The 21,051-nt window shown below is 42.1% G+C and overlaps 1 protein-coding gene and 1 pseudogene across 1 annotated transcript in view; one reads left to right on the top strand and one right to left on the bottom strand.

Moving 5' to 3' along the window:
• Positions 1-747: 747 nt before the first annotated feature.
• On the top strand, positions 748-1,361 carry LOC129081507 (ferritin heavy chain-like; annotated as a pseudogene).
• A 16,580-nt stretch (positions 1,362-17,941) lies between these two features.
• The window catches only part of AGBL2 (AGBL carboxypeptidase 2), a 33,266-nt gene continuing 30,156 nt past the window's right edge, over positions 17,942-21,051 (bottom strand). The window contains exons 15-16 of the mRNA XM_054586964.1: positions 19,678-19,767; positions 17,942-18,115 (exon numbers count right to left, since the gene is read on the bottom strand). Of these exons, the coding sequence (XP_054442939.1) occupies positions 17,942-18,115; positions 19,678-19,767 (264 nt within the window). The remainder of the gene's footprint in view (positions 18,116-19,677; positions 19,768-21,051) is intronic.

Here is a 21,051-nt window from a genome sequence, read left to right as displayed (position 1 = left end):
GCTCCAGTGTACCACACAGGTGAAAATCTCTGGGTCTATGCGGCTTCAACAGGTGAGTCCTGGACTCGTGATAGGATGAACTGGACAGCAGAGGTGCCATCTTGCATCTTTCCTGCCAACACCCTCATCTATGTGCCTGCTTTCCTGTCTGACCCTTCTCTCCCCTCCCTAGACAGGAGACATCTGCTTCCTCTCTCTTATTCTCTTCTCTAGTCCTTGGGCTTTGGGACTCACCAGGCCTCAACATTGTATTTTCTTCTGTAAATGATTCACATTGGCTTAAATAATATAGCATATCTTTGTTTCCATTACAGGAAGACATGAGTTCATGCAGTCTTCTGAATGGAGAGTCCATGACTCAAGGATGTTATCAAAGACCTGGATTTGTTCCTCTTTGGGCTGATGGCAAAGTGGCTGCTGCAGTTTTTGGCCTCATATCCAAACACTAACGTAGTCAAAGAAAGGAGGGTGAGGGGGTCTTTTTCCATGGCTCTCATTTTGGAGAAAGAAAACTTTTCCCAGATGCCTCCCCTAGCAGACATCTCATGAATCATTGGGCAGAAGTGGGTCACTTGCCAGTGGTTCACAATGCAGGTGAGGGGAGTGTTCGACAGTCTTTGCAGAGAGTTGCGATGGTTTCCCGCTTGAACGAACTGGTGTGTGACCCCCACCCCGGCTGGCCGCCCAGATCCGCCCTTCTGCCCCCTCCCCACAGTGCCCTCGGACGGCCCCAAGGCCCCTGCCACGGCTCCAGAGCAGCGAAACCACTTGTCCTCAGCCGCCTGTCCCTAGCCACCCATCATGATGACCACGTCTGCCTCGCAGGTGCACCGGAAGTACCACCAGGACTCAGAGGCCGCTATCAACCGGCAGATCAACCAGGAGCTCTGCGCTTCCTCCGTCTACCTGTCCGTGTCTTAGCACTTTGACCGCGATGATGTGGCTTTGAAGAACTTTGCCCAATATTTTCTTCACCAATCTCATGAGGAAGGGGAGGGAACACGCTGAGAAACTGATGAAGCTGCAGAACCACTGAGGTGGTCGAACCTTCCTTCAGGATATCAAGAAACCGGACCATGTTGGCTGGGGAGAATGGGCGGAACACAGTGAGGATACATGCTCTACCCTTGTAAAAAAGTGTGGATCAGTCACTACTGGACTTGCACAAACTGGCCACTGGGGAAAAGAAATACTCTCATTTGTGTGCCTTCATTGAGATTCACTACCTCGATGAGCAGGCGAAATCCATCAAAGAATTGGGTGACCATGTAACCAGCTTGTACAGGTTGGGGGCCCCTGAGTCTGGCGTGGCAGAACATCTCTTTGACAAGCTCGTCCTGGAAGACAGTACAGAGACCTAAGCCATAGGCTGCCTTCCCACAGCCATGGGCGGGGAGCGCGCGCGCGCGCGCGCGCGCGCACACACACTCTTCCCTGGTCACCAAAGCAATATGTGCATGTTGGAGTTACCTTTACCTTTCCTATAACTTGTACCAAATCGTCTACTTATGTCTCTCATTTGTACCATTCCTTCAAATAAAGTAATTTGGTACCCCCCCCAAAAAATCCCCAAACCAAGGGGTGATTCTCTCCCCCAGAGACATTTGGCAATGTCTGGACACAGCAATAGTGTAGCTGTTGAGAAATCCTGGCATAGTCTAAGGTGTGTTATCTTTTAAAAATTCTCTTAGATTTGATTTGATAATATGTTATATGGTATTTACGAATTGAAAAATCTCGTGAGATTGTTGTTATTTTCTTTTTCTGTGCTGACTCTGCCATTTGGTATCAATATTATTGATTTTTGAAAAAAGGAGCTTTTCTTTTTTTAATCCTCTAAAACAATTTAAGTAGCATTGTAATTAATCTCTTTCTTAAAGTTTGGTAGAATAACCCTGTGAAACTATCTGGGCTTGGTGCTGTTTGACGGGTGTGCTTTTTGACAACCTTCCCTATTTCTTTTAAGGCAATTAGTTTCAATTTTCCATCTCTCTTGACACTTTATGTAGAAAATTATTGATTTCCAAATTTAATTACATGGAGCTAAGTAAAGTAGCCTCATGCTTCCTTTTATATGTGCTGAATCTGTGCTTAACTTCCTATTAGTCATTATTTATTTTGTGCATTTATATTCTTGCTTTTTTTTTCCTTATGAGGTTAGCCAACACTTTAACTCTTTTATTGCTCCCTCTGCCAAAAAAAGGTCAGTACAGTGTTGGACAAAAATCAATGAGAGCAAATGAAAGGTCTTGCAGCTAGCTGGCAGATAAAAGCAGAAGTTCTAATGCAGAAGATAGGAAAGGTAGAAAGAAGAGGGATAAGCAGGTCAGCCTGGCAGGGTCAGGCCACACACACAGCTCAGGCAGAGAGAAGACCCTGAGGCAGCAGAGAGTGAGTGACGCTCCTGACTTTCACCGCAGAGGGGAACAAGCTTCTGCAGCCCAGCTACATGACATGAGCTTATTACGTTTGAGAGATTACAAAGATGGCTATTTTTAGAGCCAAGCTTGCTTGTTAAAGAAAGGATTTTCTTGTTCAAGAATATGCATTTTGTCCTTTACTGCCTTGCCCGCCCTTGGCCACTGGCCCAGGAGAGGCTCATGAAATTGAGGAAACGCTCTGGACTCCCTGCCAGGTTATGTAGGATCCATTATAGTTTAACCAGCTTGCAGATGCATTGATGGCTTTCTGTTTGTCCCCTAATCATTTTCTACTTCTAACTCTGTTAATTCCTTCCACCTGCTTTCCTTGACTTTATTTGGTGGTTCTTGTTCTAACTTTTTTAAGTTAGATGCCGTATTAAGTTTCCTATTGCTGCCATAATAAATTACCACTTAGTGGCTTAAAACAACGCACGCTTATTATCCCACAGTCCTGTAGGTCGGAAGTCTAGTAGGCTCAGCTGATTTCTCAGCTCCAGGTTCCACTGAAGTCAAGGCGTTGGCTCACTGGGTTCTTACCAGAAGGCTCTTGGGGAGAATCTACTGCTGGGCTCATTCAACCTCTGGTGAAATGCAAGTTCAGTTCCATGTGGTTGTAAGACTGTGATTCATTTCGAGAGGGGGGGTGGTTAAAGCCAGATGGAGTTTCACTAATATCTTTGACCTCTTCTTCTACTAATCTTTGGTTCTCTACTAGGATAATCCAGGATAATCTCATTTTAAAGACAGCTGATATGTAACCTAACTCCATCCACAAAATCCTCCCCTAGCTATACTTAGATTAGTGTTTGATAAAACCAGAAGACAGAAATCTTAGGGGGGACCTTTAAAAGTCTGCCTACTGTAGACATTCATTGTTATTGTTTCTTGTTCATTACTGTAAGTATTTAACTTACTGTAAGTATCAACTTTCATGGGAGTACAGCTTTAGTTTGTAGATTCTAATATGTTGTTCAGTAGTTAGCAATTTGGTTTTGATTTCTTCTTTGGCCAATGATTTGAGAGAGCTTTCTAATTTCTCAGTGGAAGTTTTATTTTTACAATACCTTCGAGATAATATTACTCATTACTGGTTTTATTGCTTTGTGCTTTTCTATTTCTACTTTTTGTAACTTTATACATTTATTTGCTTTGTGGCTTAATATATGAGTGATTTTTGTGAGCATTTCATGAGCATTTGCAAAGGACATATATTATCTTTTCTCAGAGTTTAGTGTATGTGTGCATTTCAACTTAGTTTTTGTCCACTCAATCAAAGAAAGGTGAAATAAAATTTCCAATATTAACATATATTGGTCTAATTCCCCTTGTATTTCCAGCAGCTTTCTCTTTATGGATGTCAATACAGTGTTATGTGGCATAGAGAATTTGTAGCTTCATTGCCTATTGCACCCTCTTAGTCTGTTTGTCTTGTTAAATGCTTTTGGCCTTGAATTCTATCTTATCTGATATTAAGGCAATAACCATTTTATTATTATTATTTTTATTTGCCTAGTGCTCCTCTGACCTTTCATTTTCAACCTTTCTTAGTTACTTTGTTTTAGGTGTGTCTCTTGTATAGGCCATGTAATTGTGGATTTTGTTTGGGATTCAATCTGAAAACCTTTCTTTTTTTTTTCCAGGCACTAATTTATTCTTTTTAAAAAATTTTTTAATTTTTAAATCATGTTTATTCTGTTACAGTTGTCTCAATTTTTCCCCCTTTGCCCTCCTCCACACCCCCCCCCGCCGCCTCCCTCTCCCACAGTCAATTCCCACTCTGTCGTCCATGTCCGTGGGTCATTCATACTTGTTCTTTGTTTAGTCCCTTCTCCTTCTTTCCACCATTGTCCTCCTTCTGAAAATCTTTTAATAGAATGAATTTAGACAATTTATATTGTTTTTAAGCTCCTTATTAAAAAAAAAAGATTTACTTATTTATTTTTAGAGAGAGGGGAGCGAGAGAGAAAAAGAGGGAGAGAAGTATCTATTGAACCCATAATCCAAGCATGTGCCCTGACTGGGAATCGAGCGGGTGCCCTTTTGCATTGCGGGGCATTGCCCCATCAGCTGAGCCACGCCGGTCAGGGCCCATTTATGTTTTTTTCTATGACAAATATGTTTGGTCTTACTTTCACTATTATACAAAAATTTTTTACAACATTTTAAAAGGTAGTTACAACTTTTAAAATAGCTTTTTGTCGATACTTTAAAAATAAACTTCTCCTGTATGAACTACTTGCTTTGGGAGTGTGTATGGGTATATTTGATAATTTCTATTTCAGATATAGTGGTTATTTTTGTGACCACAACTTTATATATTATACCTTATTCTCTCTTTATTATGTAGTATCTATTGATTCCCTACTGTGAGTGATGTTGAAATAAATGTATATTCACTTCTTTCCCTTCCATATTTCTAACACCTTCCTGCCTTCCAGGTTCCTCATAATTGTATGCATGTATTCCATAGCGTTTATATACAGTGTCCATCGTGTTATATTCCACAGTGTTTACCTTTATATCTTTAAATGTGTTTATACTTCTACTACTGATCAGCTTTTCATTTCTTTTTGTGTAATCAGCGTAGTCACATTGCTTCTCACCTTTACTCCTCCTTCTCCCCCAAGTAGTATTATAAATATAATTTATGCATTGCTAGGCTTATATTATTTTCATTGCATTCTATAACAATACATTGTTTAAAGTAACAAATTTTAAACAGTCCCAGGTCTAGAGTAAAATAGAATAGCTGTAATAGTCTGTATGAGTCCTTTATTTTATTTTTTTATACTCACCTGATGACATGCTCGTTGATTTTAGAGAGAGGGAAAAGAGGGGAGAGAGAGGGAGAGAAACATTGATGTGAGAGAGAAACATGGACTGGTTTCCTTTTGTAGGTGCCCTGACTGGGAACTGAACCTGCCACCTAAGTATGTGCCATAATCGAGAATCAAACCCATGACCTTTTAATTTACCAGACGGCACTCTAGCCAAATGAGCCATGCTGGCCAGGGCTCTGTGAGTCTTTTTGATGTCGTTGTCTCCTCTCATTTCTTGGTTCACTAAAGTTCATTCTCTAATAGCTTTTTCAAGAGAAAGCCATGGAAAATATAGTCCTTCAGTACATGCATATAACATTTAAAAAATATTTTTACCTAGATGTCTTAATTTCACCATGAATTTCAATAACTTTACTAAGGCATGTCTTAGTGCAGTTTTCTTTTTACTTGATTTTTCTGAGACAAGTTGTGATCTTTCAGTATGTAGATTCAAGAAATTTCTTTTATGCTGGGAAGAATATCTTTCTTAAAAAAATTAATATTAGGCTTTCAATAGATATTCTATTTTCTTAGTTCAAAATAAAAACAAACATGAAAGGTGAGGACTGTTGATTAAATCAGGTTATGAAATAGTATATACAATATGATCTCATTTTAGAAAAAAATATTTTTTTAAAGAAAGAATGAAGTATTAAAAACTGAAGTGTTAACTATGATCATATCTGGGTAATGGGGTATTGTGCTTTTATTTCCTTATTTTTGTTTAACTGATTTTGTAATTTTCTATAATAAACCTATGTTATTTTTATAATAAAGATTTAAAAAAATCAAACAATTTTATTAGTTTCAGTGTTCCTTTGTGTAACACAAGAAAATTCATATATATATATTCACATTCCATCCTTACATTTTATCATACACCTATTTTTCAGCTCATTTTTTATTTGGAAACACACTCTGTAGAATAGTCTAGGCCATAAAACAAGTCTCAATAAATGTAAAATAATTGAAATCATACAATGTATATTTTTAAAAAGGAAATTAAATTAGAAATAAGAAGAAATTTAGAAAATACCCAAATAGTTGGAAATTAAAGAATTCTTGGATCAAAAGAGAAATGACCAAGGAAATTAGAAAAAATATCTTCAACTGAATGAATACAAAAACATAATATGTAAAATTTATGGATGCAGTGTGTAAAGGGAAATTTATATCTTCAAATATTAATTCTAATAATGTTCCACATCAGGAATGGAGAAAAAGAAGAGGAAATCAAAGTAAGTAGAAGGAAGAAAATAATAAAGATCAGAGTAAAAATTGGTCAAATAATAAACAGATACAATAGAGAAAAGTCAATGGAACCAAAAGCTGGTTCTTTGAAAATGACCAACATAAATCTTTAGCTAGAATGACTATAAAAAAAAAGTAGAGACAAATTACCAAAACTAGGGTGTAATAGGGGACATCAACCTAGATCTTGCAGAAATGAAAAAGGATTAAAAAGATGTATTACAAACAACTTTACGTCAACAAATTAGAAAATTTAGATGAAATGGACATATTCCTATACGAGCACAAATTATCAAAACCAATTCAAGAAGAAATTGCAAAACTGATGAGCCCTGGCTTGGTAGCTCAGTTCATTAGAGTGTCATCCTGATAGGACGAGGTTGTGGTTTTGATGCCCAGTCAGGGCACATGCAAGAGTGGACCAATGAATGCACAAAAAAGTGGAAAATCAAAACCATGTTTCTCTCTCCCTTCTTTTCTTCCTCTAAAATCAATTTAAAAGAAAAGCTGATGAGATGATAACAAAAATTAAATTGAATTAGGGATTCAAAATCTTTCTACTAAGGAAAAACTCTGGCCCAAATATTGTGACTTATAAGTTCTTGTAAATATTTAGAAAATAATAATGGCACTCTTGTAAAATTCTTTCACAAAAATATAGGAAAGATATTCTTCTAAATCCATTCTATAAGGCTTTTATTACCTTGATATCAAAGCCAATGGATTCTGGCCAATGAGGCATAGGCAGAAATCCTCTCCAGGGCTTTCGGGAAGGTTTCCCTGACTTTAAAAAGAGACACATAATCACCAGTGATGTTCTGTGGACAGCAAGTGACCAAATGAGGAGAAATACACTTCTCTGTAGTAATATTTCCAAAAAAAAACCCCATCCCCCAGTCAAATCATGGTAAAACATCAGACAAACTCAATCTGAGGACCATTCTACAAAATACTTCATTCGTACTCTTTGAAAATCTCAGTTATGAGAAGTGAGACTGGGAACGGTCACAGAGCAGAGGAGACTCAGGAGACATGATACTGAAATGCATGCTCCGGATCGGATCTTTGAAAAGGAAAAGGACACTTAGGACAACACTGGTGAGCCCCGACTGGTGTGGCTCAGCTGGCGGAGTGTCATCCCACGGAGCGGAAGGTCGCCTGTTTGATTCCCAGTCAGGGCACGTGCCTGGGTTACTGACCAGTCCCTGGTTGGGGTGTGTGTGAGCGGTGACCAACTGATGTTGCTTTCACACATTGCTGTTTCTCTCCCTCTCTTTCTCCCTCCCTTTCCCCCTCTCTAAAAATAAATAAAATATTTTTTAAAAACCCACTGGTGAAATCTGAATAAAGTCCAGAGGTTAGTTAATAGTAACGTGCTCATGCTTTCTTGGTTTTGACAAATATGCCACAGTGATGTAAGATGATAACATTAGGGGCAATGGAAACGGAGGGAGGGCATATGAGAAGTCTATCTTTGCAACTTTTCTGTAAATCAAACATTACCAAAACAAAAGGTTATAGAAAAATAAGACACACAGAGACAAGTGTCCTCTTTCACTGGGCATCGTGGGTCTCGGGGTTTGCCTGCATCTGCCATAGCCAGCCAGCCAACAGCGCTGGACAAGCCGGTGCTGAATGCGGCTGGCTGGAAGATGACAAGGCCTGCATCTCTGATGATGCCAATGGGCCGCTGAATAAATGAACAAGTCCTGGAGCTGCCCTCTACCTGGACTGCTTGTTTACACAAAGCAGTATTGCATTTTGCTTGAGTCCCCCCCGCTCCCCATCCTGTGGACTGTAGCTGAAATCATTCTCGTTCAGGAAGGCAGACAAGTAAGCAAATTGCGCCCTGAAGTGTTGCAGGCGCTCAGGGGGAGGTCTGCAGCGTGCCAAGGGAGGGCGCCTCGCTCCTGCCTGGGAAGCAACGTCAAGACCAGTTTCTGATAGTGGGCTATTTGAGCTGGGTCTTTTTTTTTTTTTTTTTTTAATTGCTATACTTGACACATAACTGAGTTTTGAAAGATTACAGGTTTTTGCAAAATACTGAGATGGTGTAGAGGGAGAGGGAGAGACAGTTACTGTTGCAGATCCATAGGCAACTGGGCGGATTCAGAGATGGAGGCTGTCAGGGCAGCAGGCCCACGCCAGCGGTGACGGTCCTGCAGGGGAGGTGCCCTGCAAGGGACCACCATGGTCAGATTTGTCTTGTAATGGGATCACCGTGGCTGCTCCATCCGAGAAAGGTCAGGATCTTCAAGACCGGAGGCTGGGAGACCAGATATAACAGTCTAGGAGAACAATGATAACCTGAACTAAGCGGGTGGAGAGAAATTTATATTTACTTGGGAGATAGAATCACTAGGATGTGGTGACTGCCTGGCTGTGGAGGGGCAGGGGAAGGAGAGTCTAGCGGTGCTGGGGTTATGAGAGTGGTAACGATGGGGGTCCCATTTACTGAGGGAGACCGCAGAGGGAGGCTGTAGTTTAGTTAAGGAAAAGATAATGGAATGATTCCTTTTGGGGCATGTTGCCTTTGTGGTGCAGAAGAGAACTAAGTAGGGACAGAGGGGAGACGGGTATCTCGTGGTCTGGGATGTAGGAGAGGCCCGACCCTGTGTCATCATGGCACACGGGCACCGCAGGTGGGCGGGGACTTCCGGGGGGGTGCTCTACAGGGAGGGCCCCGAAGCCCAGGGAGCATTCAGGAAGCTAAGATAAGAGGTGTTGCAGAAGGCAAGAAACCAATTTCATCGTGAGATGAATATTGTAGAACAGTACTGTCCAATAGAAATAGAATTCCAGCCACACATATAATTTCATTATTTTTGGTAGCTACATTAAAAAAAGTAAAGAGAGAGAGTTCCAGTCAACTAGGAGGCACAGGTAAATGGAACAAGCAGCCCAGCAGGGGAGGAGAAAGAAGAAGAAATTGAGAACTTACTTGAAAAAATAACGAAGGAAAACTTCCCTAATTTGGTGAAGGAAATAGACATACAAGTCCAGGAAGCACAGAGAGTCTCAAACAAGATGGACCCAAAGAAGACCACACCAAGACACATCATGGCAGTACAGAAAAAAACCTACTAAAGAGAATTCAATTTGTTTGCAGTTTTCTTTCTTTCTTTTCTTTTTAAAAAATTATTTGTTTTTAGAGAGGAGGGAAGGGAGGGAGAAAGGGAGAGAAACATCAGTGTGTGGTTGCCCCCTGTGTGCCCCCCATTGGTGGCCTGGCCTGCAACCCAGGCATGTGCCCTGACTGGGAATTGAACCTATGACCCTCTGGTTTGCAGGCCAGAGCTCAATCCAGTGAGCCACACCAGCCAGGGCTGTTCGCAGTTTTCTTAACCATTACCTCCTAGCCACGTTGTAGTGGCAGGAAGGTGGAAGCAGGGAGGGAGCTGGGCACGTGAGGCAATGGAGAAGGTGTGGCATCGCCATGGAAGGGGAAGGGCGGGGAGCTTCAGTGTCAGGCGCAGAGGGTAAATTTCCGAGGCTGGAGGAGATACGTGCGCCATGGCCCTGGGCCACTTGATGGCGTGTTCTCCTGCAGCCATCCTGGCAGCCTGGGCGTAGGCGCAGAGGAGACAGATGGCCTTCCAGATGGTTGAAATGATCTGAAGTTGGGGAACTACCATGTGGATGTGGCACAAGGACAGAGGGTGAGGACTCTGGGGTGCTTGCCAGAGAGTGGTTGACATGATGCACCCCAGAGTCTGGGCTGAATGGGGAAGGAAGTGGAACCCAGTGCGAGAAAGCGGAGTGACTGGAGATGGGCTGAGAAGGGGTTCACTGGAGTGATTTCTGGCCACCGAGTCCAACAGTCTAGGAACAGCCAGTCAGCGGACTAAGAGGGGAGATGGCCTTGCACCAAACTCGGTTGGAGGCAGGATGGGGAGGGGCTGTACTTAGAGCAACCAAGAGTCTTTGTTTCCCCAAGGACCAGGGACCGAGAGAAGACTGAGCTGCGGGAGAGGGGTGGATGAAGCAGGAAGCTGTTTCAGGCACATTACTGCAATGAATGACCAGCAGTTGAGAGAAGTATCCAAATAAATGTGATTTCATAACAATAAAAGGATCTTAGAGATGATTGCACCTGGACAGTCACTTCACTTTCAAGGTCAGGACGTGAAGGTCCAGAGCCGTTAAGCACATGCACCCACCATCACCACCCAGCCCAGGGGGACTGAAACCAGCAAAGCATAAGCCAGCAAAATGCCTTACGGATTGGTTTGTTCCGGTAGGTACCCTAGTGTTTGTTCTCCACCTGGGCTATTTTTGGGGGAGGTGGGGGAAACAACAAAAAACCCTCCATTTTTATTTTGGTGGGGGGAGAGAGTAGAAAAGAAAGCAGCCCCTATACTGGGCCTTAGTCAGTGGCAGCTTCTTGTTCCACAGGGTTGAAGAAATAAAAGCTTTTTGGAAAAATCCAGGTGTAGTTGCCGTGTTATGTTGTGTTGGGTAGACAGGATGAAGTCCCGGACTATGTCCTGCAACCCTGGGGTAGGAAAAGCGCCGCCTTCTTTCCTGGTGCTTGGGATTGTTGATGGCCATGCGGTGACAGAGAACGAGAAGCAGGAAGAGCGACGTGCCCAGCGTGTTGGCCGAGACGCTGAGCTGCCCGTCTGCGATCACCCTGAGCAGCCGGCTCGGCTCCTCCACCTTGGCTTTCAGCTCAGAGGCAGGAATGGAGTCTCACACATCACCGCATTCTGCAGGTCCTAAATCGCAAACATATTCTTTTTGATCAGTGCATTTGTGGGAACAGCTCACATCTCAGGGTAGGTGTGTTGGTAGGAAGTCAGGATTTTCAAGTGATGTCATTTCTTTCTATATTCTTAGGGATCTTCTTCTTTGACCCTTATTATTATTACTATGGCCATGTGGCATACACTTTGTCACTAGAGCTTATCCGTTAAGATCCTTATTAAACAAAGCCTTTCTGAACCTGATTTCACAAGGAAGCTTGTTTCTCCTAGACCACATGGCTCAGTGACACAGAGCCAAGGTGGCGTGTGCTTAAAGGGGCGAGTACATTCGGAGTTGCTTTTCAGTTACCAGGGAGCAACAAGACGAGGAAAAGGGGGCAGAGATGCTGGAGCTCAGCAAGCGCGAACAGAGGTGAGTTATCCTCCACAGGAATATTCCACTAAGAGATGCACAGAAATGGCACTGGTGGAAGGCTGTTCACCTAAACATGGCCATGCCATGTAGTCAGTCTTTGGAATGTAAAGGGCAGAGCAGGCTTTGTAGCTTCAAAGGCATCCTGTGCAGAAGATGCCAAGTGTCTGGGTTCTGGAAACACCTCTGCTGTTCTAGGTAATGAAACCAGAACTACCTTGTCTGAGAAAGGCCTGGAAAACTAGGGGTTAGCAGTTCTACTTCTGCAAAGCAGAGCCATTTGCATGGCACTTTTGCCAAGAGCTGGGATCAAATTTGGAGACAATGCCACTAACCCAACGGCTGGCAGCAGTTTCAGAGTGGCCAGGTATCAGAGCTCCAGAATTCTTGCACTTTTTAAATGACAATGGAAAAAAAATCTAGATTTTTTGTTTTTCAAGGACCCTCTATGTGTATGCAGAGTTCCTATATTTAATGTTCCATTAAAAGCTTCTTAAAAGCTATACTTACTGTCATTGCCTTATCTGTATAGACTTGTTTCTACCACTTTAAAGAGGTATTATGACTTCCCCCAAAACAGACAGGGGTATGCTGTCAGCAGATGGTAATAAGACCTCAGTTATGGCTATGGGGTTCTAAAAAGTATGGCTTCTAAAGAAAACATGTTCACTTGAAATGCATTTTGAATTTCAAAAAATTACTTCTATTATTGACTTGTGTATTTAGTTTTCTTTAAAAGTCGAAAACAAAAAATGATTTTCCTTTTTTTCCCCCAAAGTACATTCATTATTTCCCCTTATCTCCTTCACCTTTGTTAAAGACTGTTGATCTTGTCCTCTAATGCAACTAAGATGCAATTTTCTTCTACTTTTCCCTGATTCCATTCTCACGTTTCATTCTTAGTGATTTACCTACTTCAGGCGCCCGAACTGGTGTGGCTCCGTGGGTTGGCTATCCTCCTGCAAACCCAAAGGTCGCCGGTTTGATTCCTAGCTCAGGCTGCGTTCGAGAGGCTAGCCGATCAATGTTTCTCTCTCACACTGATGTTTCTCTCCTTCTCTTTCTCTCTCCCTTCCCCTCTCTCTAAAAATAAATAAAATATTTTAAAAAATGCTTCAGGTTGCTTCTTCTGTAGCATGAGATTTATCATGTCCACACAGAACTAATTACCTTAGTTTCCATTTTAAAGTTTCTGGCCAAAGTTACCCCCTTAGCCTTCTACCAAAAGCAAAAATGAGAAATAACAGGCACATTGGCTTCTAGATGCCATAGCACTTCTTCCAAATCTGAGCGTGTGTAAAGCTGAGCTGCCGTGGCCTCTTGGCAATTGCTGGGCATGGAGGCCATGCCTGGATCACATAGGATTCTCTCCTTTTGCCCCTTCAATGTCTTAGCATCCCAACCACATCTCTCAGGACACTCCGTGCTCTCAAAAAACACTTAAAAAAGAATCTGATCATGTATTCTGATTTTTTTTATTCCAAAATCATCATCATACTTGGGTGCTTTTAATAAACTTTCTCCAAAAGCATTTGGAGCAACAAGTATTTCTGAACAACTTTCAAAGTTTTCCCTCAGCAGTGTGTAACTGTTTTGTGACTTGTACTTTTAAAATAATTTATTTATTTTTTAAAATTTATGTCTCAATAAATTTAAGAAGATTGAAATCAAATCAAACATCTCTGAACACAATGCTATGAAACTAGAAATCAATCACAAGAACATTGGAAAACACACAATGACATGGAAGCTAAATAACATGTTGTTAAACAATGAATGGGTCGACAACGAGATCAAGGAAGAAATCAAAAGACACCTTGAAACAAATGAAAATGAGCGCACAGCAATCCAAAATATGGGGACACAGGCAAAGCAATCCTAAAAGGGAAACTCACAGTATTACAAGCCTATCTCAAAGAACAAGAAAAAGCTCAAATAAACAATCTAACTTTACACTTAAAGGGTCTTGAAAAAGAACAACAAACAAAGCCCAGAGTGAGTATAAGGAAGGAATTAATGAAGATCAGAGCAGAAATAAATGAAATAGAGTCTAAAAAATGATACAAAACATCAATGAATCCAAGAGCTGATTCTTTGAAAAGATAAACAAGACTGACAAACCTTTAATGAGACTCATCAAGAAAAAAAGAGAGAGGACTCAAATAGATAAAATCAGAAATGAAAGAGGAGAAATAACAACTGACACCAAAGAAATACAAAGGATTGTAAGAAAATATGAACAACTATATGCCAACAAACTGTACAACCTGGATGAAATGGGTAAGTTCCTAGAAACATACAACCTTCCAAAACTAAATCAGGAAAAATCAGAGAATCTGAACAGACAGGTTACATCTAGTGAAATTGAAGTAGTAATCAAAAAACTCCCAAAAAGGCTGGTATGTCTCTCCATACCATGATCTTCTCCTGTCTTAGAGAGTGAATAAAAACTTCATTCTCTATTAAAAACAAACAAACAAACGAACAAAAAACTCCCAGCAAACATAAGCCCTGGACTGGATGGCTATACAGGTGAATTCTACCAAACATTCCAAGAAGAATTAACACCTCTCCTTCTCAAACTATTTCAGAAAATTCAAGAGGAGGAAAGTCTCCCAAACTCATTTTATGAGGCCAGCATTATCCTAATTCCAAAACTGATAAAGACACTACAGAGAAAGGAAATTATAGGCCAATATCCTTGATGAACATAGATGCTAAAATCCTCAACAAAATATTAGCAAACTGAATACAGCAATCCATCAAAAAGATCATACACCATGATCAAGTGGGATTTATTATGGGAATGCAAGGTTGGTACAACATTCACAAATCAATAAATGTGACTCACTACATAAACAAATTAAGGATAATAACCACATGAAAATATCAATAGGTGCAGAAAAAGCATTTCATAAAATCCATCATACATTTATGATAAAAACTCTCAGCAAAGTGGGATTAGAGGGAACGTACCTAAACATAATAAAGGCCACATATGACAAACCCACTGCCAGCATCATACTCAATGGGCAAAAACTACAAGCGTTCACCTTAAGATCAGGAACAAGACAGAGATGTCCACTTTCACCTTACTCATTTAACATAGTTCTGGAAGCCCTAGCCAGAGCAATCAGACAAGAAGAAATAAAAGGCGTCCGAAGGCCTTTGGAAGAAGAATGGAAGAAGTAAAACTGTCTTTCTTTGCAGATGCCATGATACTGTACCTAGCTAGAGAACCCCAAAGATTCCACTAAGAAAATGCTAGAACTGATAAATGAATTCAGTAAAGTAGCAGGACACACAATTAATATCCAGAAATCAGTTCATTTTTATATGCCAATAACTAACAGAAAGGGAAATTAAGAAAGCAGTCCAATTCACAGTTGCTTCAAAACATAAAACACCTCGGCATAAACCTATCCAAGGACGTAAAAGACCTGCACACAGAAAATTATAAGACACAGAAGAAAGAAATTGAAGAAGACACATAGAAGTGGAAGAACACACTGTATACATGGATAGGAAGAATTAACATCATTAAAATGTCCATACTACCCAAAGCAATACTATAGAGTCCATGCAATTTCTATCAAGATTCTAATGATATATTTTGTAGAACTAGAACAAATATTTCAAAAATTTATATGGAACCACAAAAGGCCCCGCATAGCAACAGTGATCCTGAGAAAGAACAAAGTTGGAGGGATCATGTCAATTAACATAAAACTATACTATAAAGCCATAGTAATCAAAACAGCATGGTACTTGCCCTAGCTCGTGTGGGTCAGTGGACTGAGTGCCGGCCTGAAAACTGAAAGGTCACTGGTTTGATTCCCAGTCAGGTCATGTGCCTGGCTGTGGGCCAGGTCCCCAATTGCGGGCTTGTGAGAGGCAACCTATCGGTGTATGTCTCATTCTTCCTCCCTTCCCCTCTCTCTAAGTAAATAAATAAAATCTTAAACAGACACACACACACACACAGAGCATGGTACTGGCATAAAAAAAAGACACATAGATCAATGGAACAGAATATAGAGTCCAGAAATAAATCCACACCTTTATAGTAATATTTAACAGAGGAAGCAAGCATATACACAATGGGCTAAAGATAGTTTATTCAATAAATGGTGTAGGGAAAATTGGTCAGATATGTGCAGAAAAATGAAACTAGATCACCTTCTTAGACTACACACAAAGATAAATTCAAAGTGGACTAAAAATTTACATGTTAGACCTGAAACCATAAAAATCATAGAAGAAAACATAAGCAGCAAAACCTTGGAAATCATTCATAGCAATATTTTATCGGATATATCTTCCCAGGCAAGGGACACAAAAGAAATAAATAAACAAATGGGACTACATCAAACTAAAAAGTTTTTGCACAGCAGAGGAAAATAGCAACAAAATAAGAAGACAACGCAAAAAATAGGAGGACATATTCACCTATGCATCTGATAAGGGATTAATACCAAAATTTATAAAGAACTTACAAAACTCAACACCAAAGAAACAAACAACTAAATTAAAAAACGGGCAAAGGACCCGAATAGACACTTCTCCTAAGAGGACATACAGATGGCCAATAGACATATGAAAAGATGCTCAATGTCACTAATCATCAGAGAAACGCAAATTAAAACCACAATGAGATATCTCACACCTGTCAGAATAGCCATCATCAATAAATCAACAAACAAGTGCTGGCAAGGATGTGGAGAAAGGGGACCCCTTTTGTGCTTTTGGTGGGAATGTAGACGGGTGCAGCCACTGTAGAAAGCAGTGTGGAGTTAACTCAAAAATTTAAAAATGGATCTGCCTTTTGACCCAGTGATCCCACTTCTGGGAATATATCCAAAGGAATCCCAAAACACTAACTTGAAAGAACATAAGCACATCTATGTTCACTGTAGCATTATTTACAATCACCAAGATACGGAAGCAGCCCAAGTGTTCATTAATAGATGAGTGGCTAAAACAACTACGGGACATTTACACAGCGGTGTTCTACTCGGCAGTAAAAAAGAAGAAAATTTTACCCTTTGTGACAGTATGGATGGACCTGGAGATTATTATGCTCAGTGAAATAAGCCAGACAGAGACAGACAAGTACCACATGATTTCACTCTTATGTGGAACCTAATGACCAAGCTGAACTAACAAGGAAAAGAGAGACAGACTCATAGATAGAGAGCAGGGTGACAGCTAAGCAGGGGAGGTTAGGGGATGGAGGGACTGAGCAAAAAGGAAAAAGGACTCGTGGACACAGACAACAGTGTGGTGATTGTGGGGGCGAAGGGATCTAAGGGACAAAGTAGAAAAAAATACAAAAAAACCCCCCAGACTTGCACAGTCTGTGTGAGTGGTGGTTGGGTGGGGAGGCAAGCAGTTACGGGGGAACTCTGTACTACCTGCTCAATTATCTGTAAATCTAAAACTGTTCTCCAAATGAACTCTAGTAATTAAAAAAAAGACACATACTGGGATTGTAATAAAATCTGCATTACCATATGGTTCTAATCACTAGTCACCTGGGTCGCGGAGGTGGCTGAAAGAGTTTAAATGTGATAATGAAGAACATTAGGAAGAAGGTAGTCAAACAGGAGGCCTGGCACCACCTGGAGGGACGCCTCTTATAAGGAGACTAGCAGGCTGACAGGACAGGCTGTGGACAGCAGGTGGCGCTGGTGAGGGATATAAAGTGCCTGTTCACATAAGATTGCGCAGTTACCCAATCAATGGAAACAAATGGTTAGAGGGAAAGAATTTTACTCAATGGGTTTAAAAACTCACATAACCGTGTTGAACACAATACATGCAACATTAAACCCCGGGTAATACATGAGCCGTTTTCTGTATGTGGGAACACCTCCCCTGAGCAAGCGCAGGGTTCCACAGCCTGGCTGACCCCGCCTCCCTGGGAAGCTTGGACACAGACATTTTTAACACAGCACACTCCCAAAGTATGTTTAAAACAGAGTTTGGTCTTTTAAAATTGATTTGCACATAATTTTACAGAGTATCTATTGCTTAAAATGAGATCTATCTGTGCTGTAGTTCCATGGGCACACGTTCGACTTCTGATAAAGCTTCTCTTATGCATCATAATGAAACTCCATTTTGTGAAAAATAATTTAGTTCCTGAGGTATGCATCGTGAAGACGTGCACACAGTGTGAGCACACAGTGGAAGGTCAGTGCACATGAACACACAACACAGTTATACCACAAACGAGAGTAGTTACCAGCCATACAACTCCCCTCATCACACAACGCATCTAACCCAAACCATGCCAAGGGAGCGCCCGTGTGGCACGGCCCAGGCGCCCTACGGGTACGTGTATATGTGCAAGGACGGGTACGCCGCCATCGTGGCGCGGCCTCTCTTTGCGGCAAGAAACCTGTTCTTGGGCCACTTGGGCGTCGTATCTGGAGCGGGCTCTTGGCTGGTGTTTGGGCTTCTCTTTGGAGAGCATGAGACTGTAAATCCAGGCTTTTCTCTCTGTGCAAACAAGATATAAAAGTTGAGCTCACTTTATGTTGCCATTTCTAAAGCTATAGTAAGGAGTTGGGTGGTTTTACAAGGAGTCAGTGAGAAGTATTTGCTTTCCCCCCCAAATACCAAAGTGGTTGTTCCAAGGCAGAGGTGAGTCAAGCATGCGCCCAGGTCCCTCAGAGTGCCACCGGTCCGTGGGCGATATTTTAATTGCTCTGAGAAGTTCAGGGACTGTGTTTTAATAAGCTGTCTGGAAGTAAAATGCCTACATCTCTGTTAGAGAAATATGACACTAGGAACTTTAGGAAAAGGAAGTAAAGGCACAGGTTTAGGTGGCACTGATCTAGTACATTGGGTTTAATTGGACCCCTAGTTACATGTTACAGCTTAACTAGCATGTTTCCGTTGTGGGATATGGTTTTAGCCCCCCATAGACTTCTTGTAATACGTGCTGAATGAGGAAAGAGGACAAGTTCATCCCTTATTGGTCTGCCAGGAGAGAAGCCCTCTCTGATCTGACTTGACTTAGACCTCTCTTTCCGTTGCCCTTCAGCTTCTGTTATGCCAAGTGGGTGGACTACCTGCCACCGCTTTGCAGAGGGTCATTGCCTGAGGGACGCACTACATCTTACTGTTCTCAAAGGGCCCCGTGCCTGGTAGTTTCGCCATAAGATACTGCTGGGCAAAGAAGAACATCAGCCTGACAATTTTCAAGCAACAGATTGGAGAAGACAGCAGGGACTTCACCTTGGGAGAACCATGGTTTCCCCCCACACCTGCGCGAGGCAGGGTTTTCGTCTCTGCCCGGACTCATGGGAGCAGCAGCCTCCACCCTCCCACAGAGGCACCGGCGCTGTCTGAAGCAACAGCTCCCTCGCTGGGTGTCCACCTCTATTTCCTCCTTTTAAGGGAAGAATATGCAAGTACCAAGGAGCAAGAGCGATGTTACAGGGATAAATATGAATTCATGCCCACCTGCTCTTCTAAGAAAGCAAACCACACACGAAGCTCAGTGTTGAACAATCACTGTACCACTGCCCATGAGGCACCTCACAGCTGGGTGGGCTTTCGCACCCTTCAGTTCCTTGCGAGCTGTGCCTCGGGTGGTCAGGCGGTTTGTGGCCCAAGCGAGCAAGTTACTTTGGGTGTTCACCCGAGTGGAACAAACCTGAGAAGGTGAGACTGTGGACTGTGGATCACCACCCTCGAAATCACATAATAAGTTTCCAAACCAAACAAAGGACGTGCTCAGTGTGCCTGCACCTTTCTCTCTGGCGTGTACTTTAAAAAACAACTCTGGGGCCGCCACGGGGCTGGCAACCAGGGGAGCAGCGGCAGGAGGGCTCCTGACCGTGTCTCCAGGCCCCTCTTCTCCGACCTCCCGGTGAGCGGGCAGCAGCCCCTCCGGGCTCGGGCTGGCTTCCCTCGGCGCCGCCCGCGCGTCTCCGCAGAGCGGGCCCCGCCCAGGCTCTCCTGCTGCTGCTTCTAATCCCAAGCCCGCCCTCCCCCCACAAATAAAGTAAATCACTGTGTGTGTGTGTGTGTGTATTTCTCAGAATGTGAAATACCTGCAGTCTTTCTTTATTCTTAGTCAGAATCAAGGCGGTTGCTTCTGATGGGTCCAGGAAGACGCCTTTGTCTCTTCCATTTAACTGTGACTAAAATAAATGAACACAGTCTCATTAAAATTTCCACTTGGACAAGTGTGATTATATAGAATATACATTATTTGAGTATTTTTACTCATTATGATACTCTACCACAAAAAGAGAGGCATAACACAAATAAATAATAATTCAAAGAAAAGAAGGAAACTAATATTTACTGAATGTCTACCAACCTTATGATGTTGATATTATTTCCCCAGTATTTTAGATGCAGAAACACAGTCCCGAGGTGGCTAAGTAGCTCATGGAAAATTACATAGTAGGGGTGGCATTTTAACTCAAGACAGACCTCAAAGCTTGTGTCCGGGTCACTATTAGACCAGGCACCAATGTCCCGCGATACCGGACAGAGATGGCTGTGCTGTGTGAGCGTTCCTCAGTTGACGCAGTGGGGCCTCGTTATATCACAGTTATCCACAGGGTGGCCTTCCGCCTGAGGGGGGCCAATTTTACCGCCTCTCCACTAAGAATTAGCTACTGTTGTACCAAGACCTATTTTTATACATAAAAGAATCAAGGATTTTATAGCTGCTGTACCAAGACCTATTTTTATACATAAAAGAATCAAGGATTTTATAGCCGCAAAACTCCAAAGTACTAAAAGTTGATTAGGTGCTTCTCCTCTGCATTCCCTGCATCCAATTCTGTTATGTCCTTTGCTGTTTGCGAGTTGAAATCCCCAGCCCAGGCTCTGAGGTCCCTGAGGCAGGGATGGTGTGTTGTCCGACGTCGCAGTCCCAACATCCAGTGGAGGGCCTGGCATATAGTAGTTGCACAATACTATCTGTTCCATAAATGGATGGGTGGATGGTAAAGCAGCCTGCTCTTATGTTCTGGGTATAAAATCATGAATCACCGATATTTGATGTCAGGCTTCCGCAGTATCTAATTCAAAGCAGAGCCAGTCTTGCCACCCATTTTAGTGGACCCTCGCTCACAGCGGCACTGACAGGTAAGGGTGGCATAGAGGGCTAGTGTGTTCTTCCCCCCGTGGGAGAGGCATGCTGATTGGAAAAATCGGAGAACCTGTGTGATGGAGGGTCAAGGATGAACCGAACATGGAGCCGAGGGTTAAACTCATGCATGAATGGCCATTCAACTTTCAACAAAGAAGCCAAGAGTATGCAATGAGGAAAAGATAGTTTCTTCAGTAAATGATATTGGAAAAACGAGATACCCACATGCAAAAGAATGAAACTGTGCCCCTACCTTATATCATTCACAAAATTCAACTCAAAATGGATGAAAAACCTATATTTAAAACTTGAAACTATA

The sequence above is a fragment of the Pteronotus mesoamericanus genome, unplaced genomic scaffold (assembly GCF_021234165.1).
Source record: "Pteronotus mesoamericanus isolate MK-2021 breed Mesoamerican mustached bat unplaced genomic scaffold, CSHL_Meso_final scaffold_1066, whole genome shotgun sequence".
Taxonomy (NCBI): domain Eukaryota; kingdom Metazoa; phylum Chordata; class Mammalia; order Chiroptera; family Mormoopidae; genus Pteronotus; species Pteronotus mesoamericanus.
Note: the sequence above shows the minus strand (reverse complement) of the source record. Positions and strands in the feature narration are given on the sequence as shown.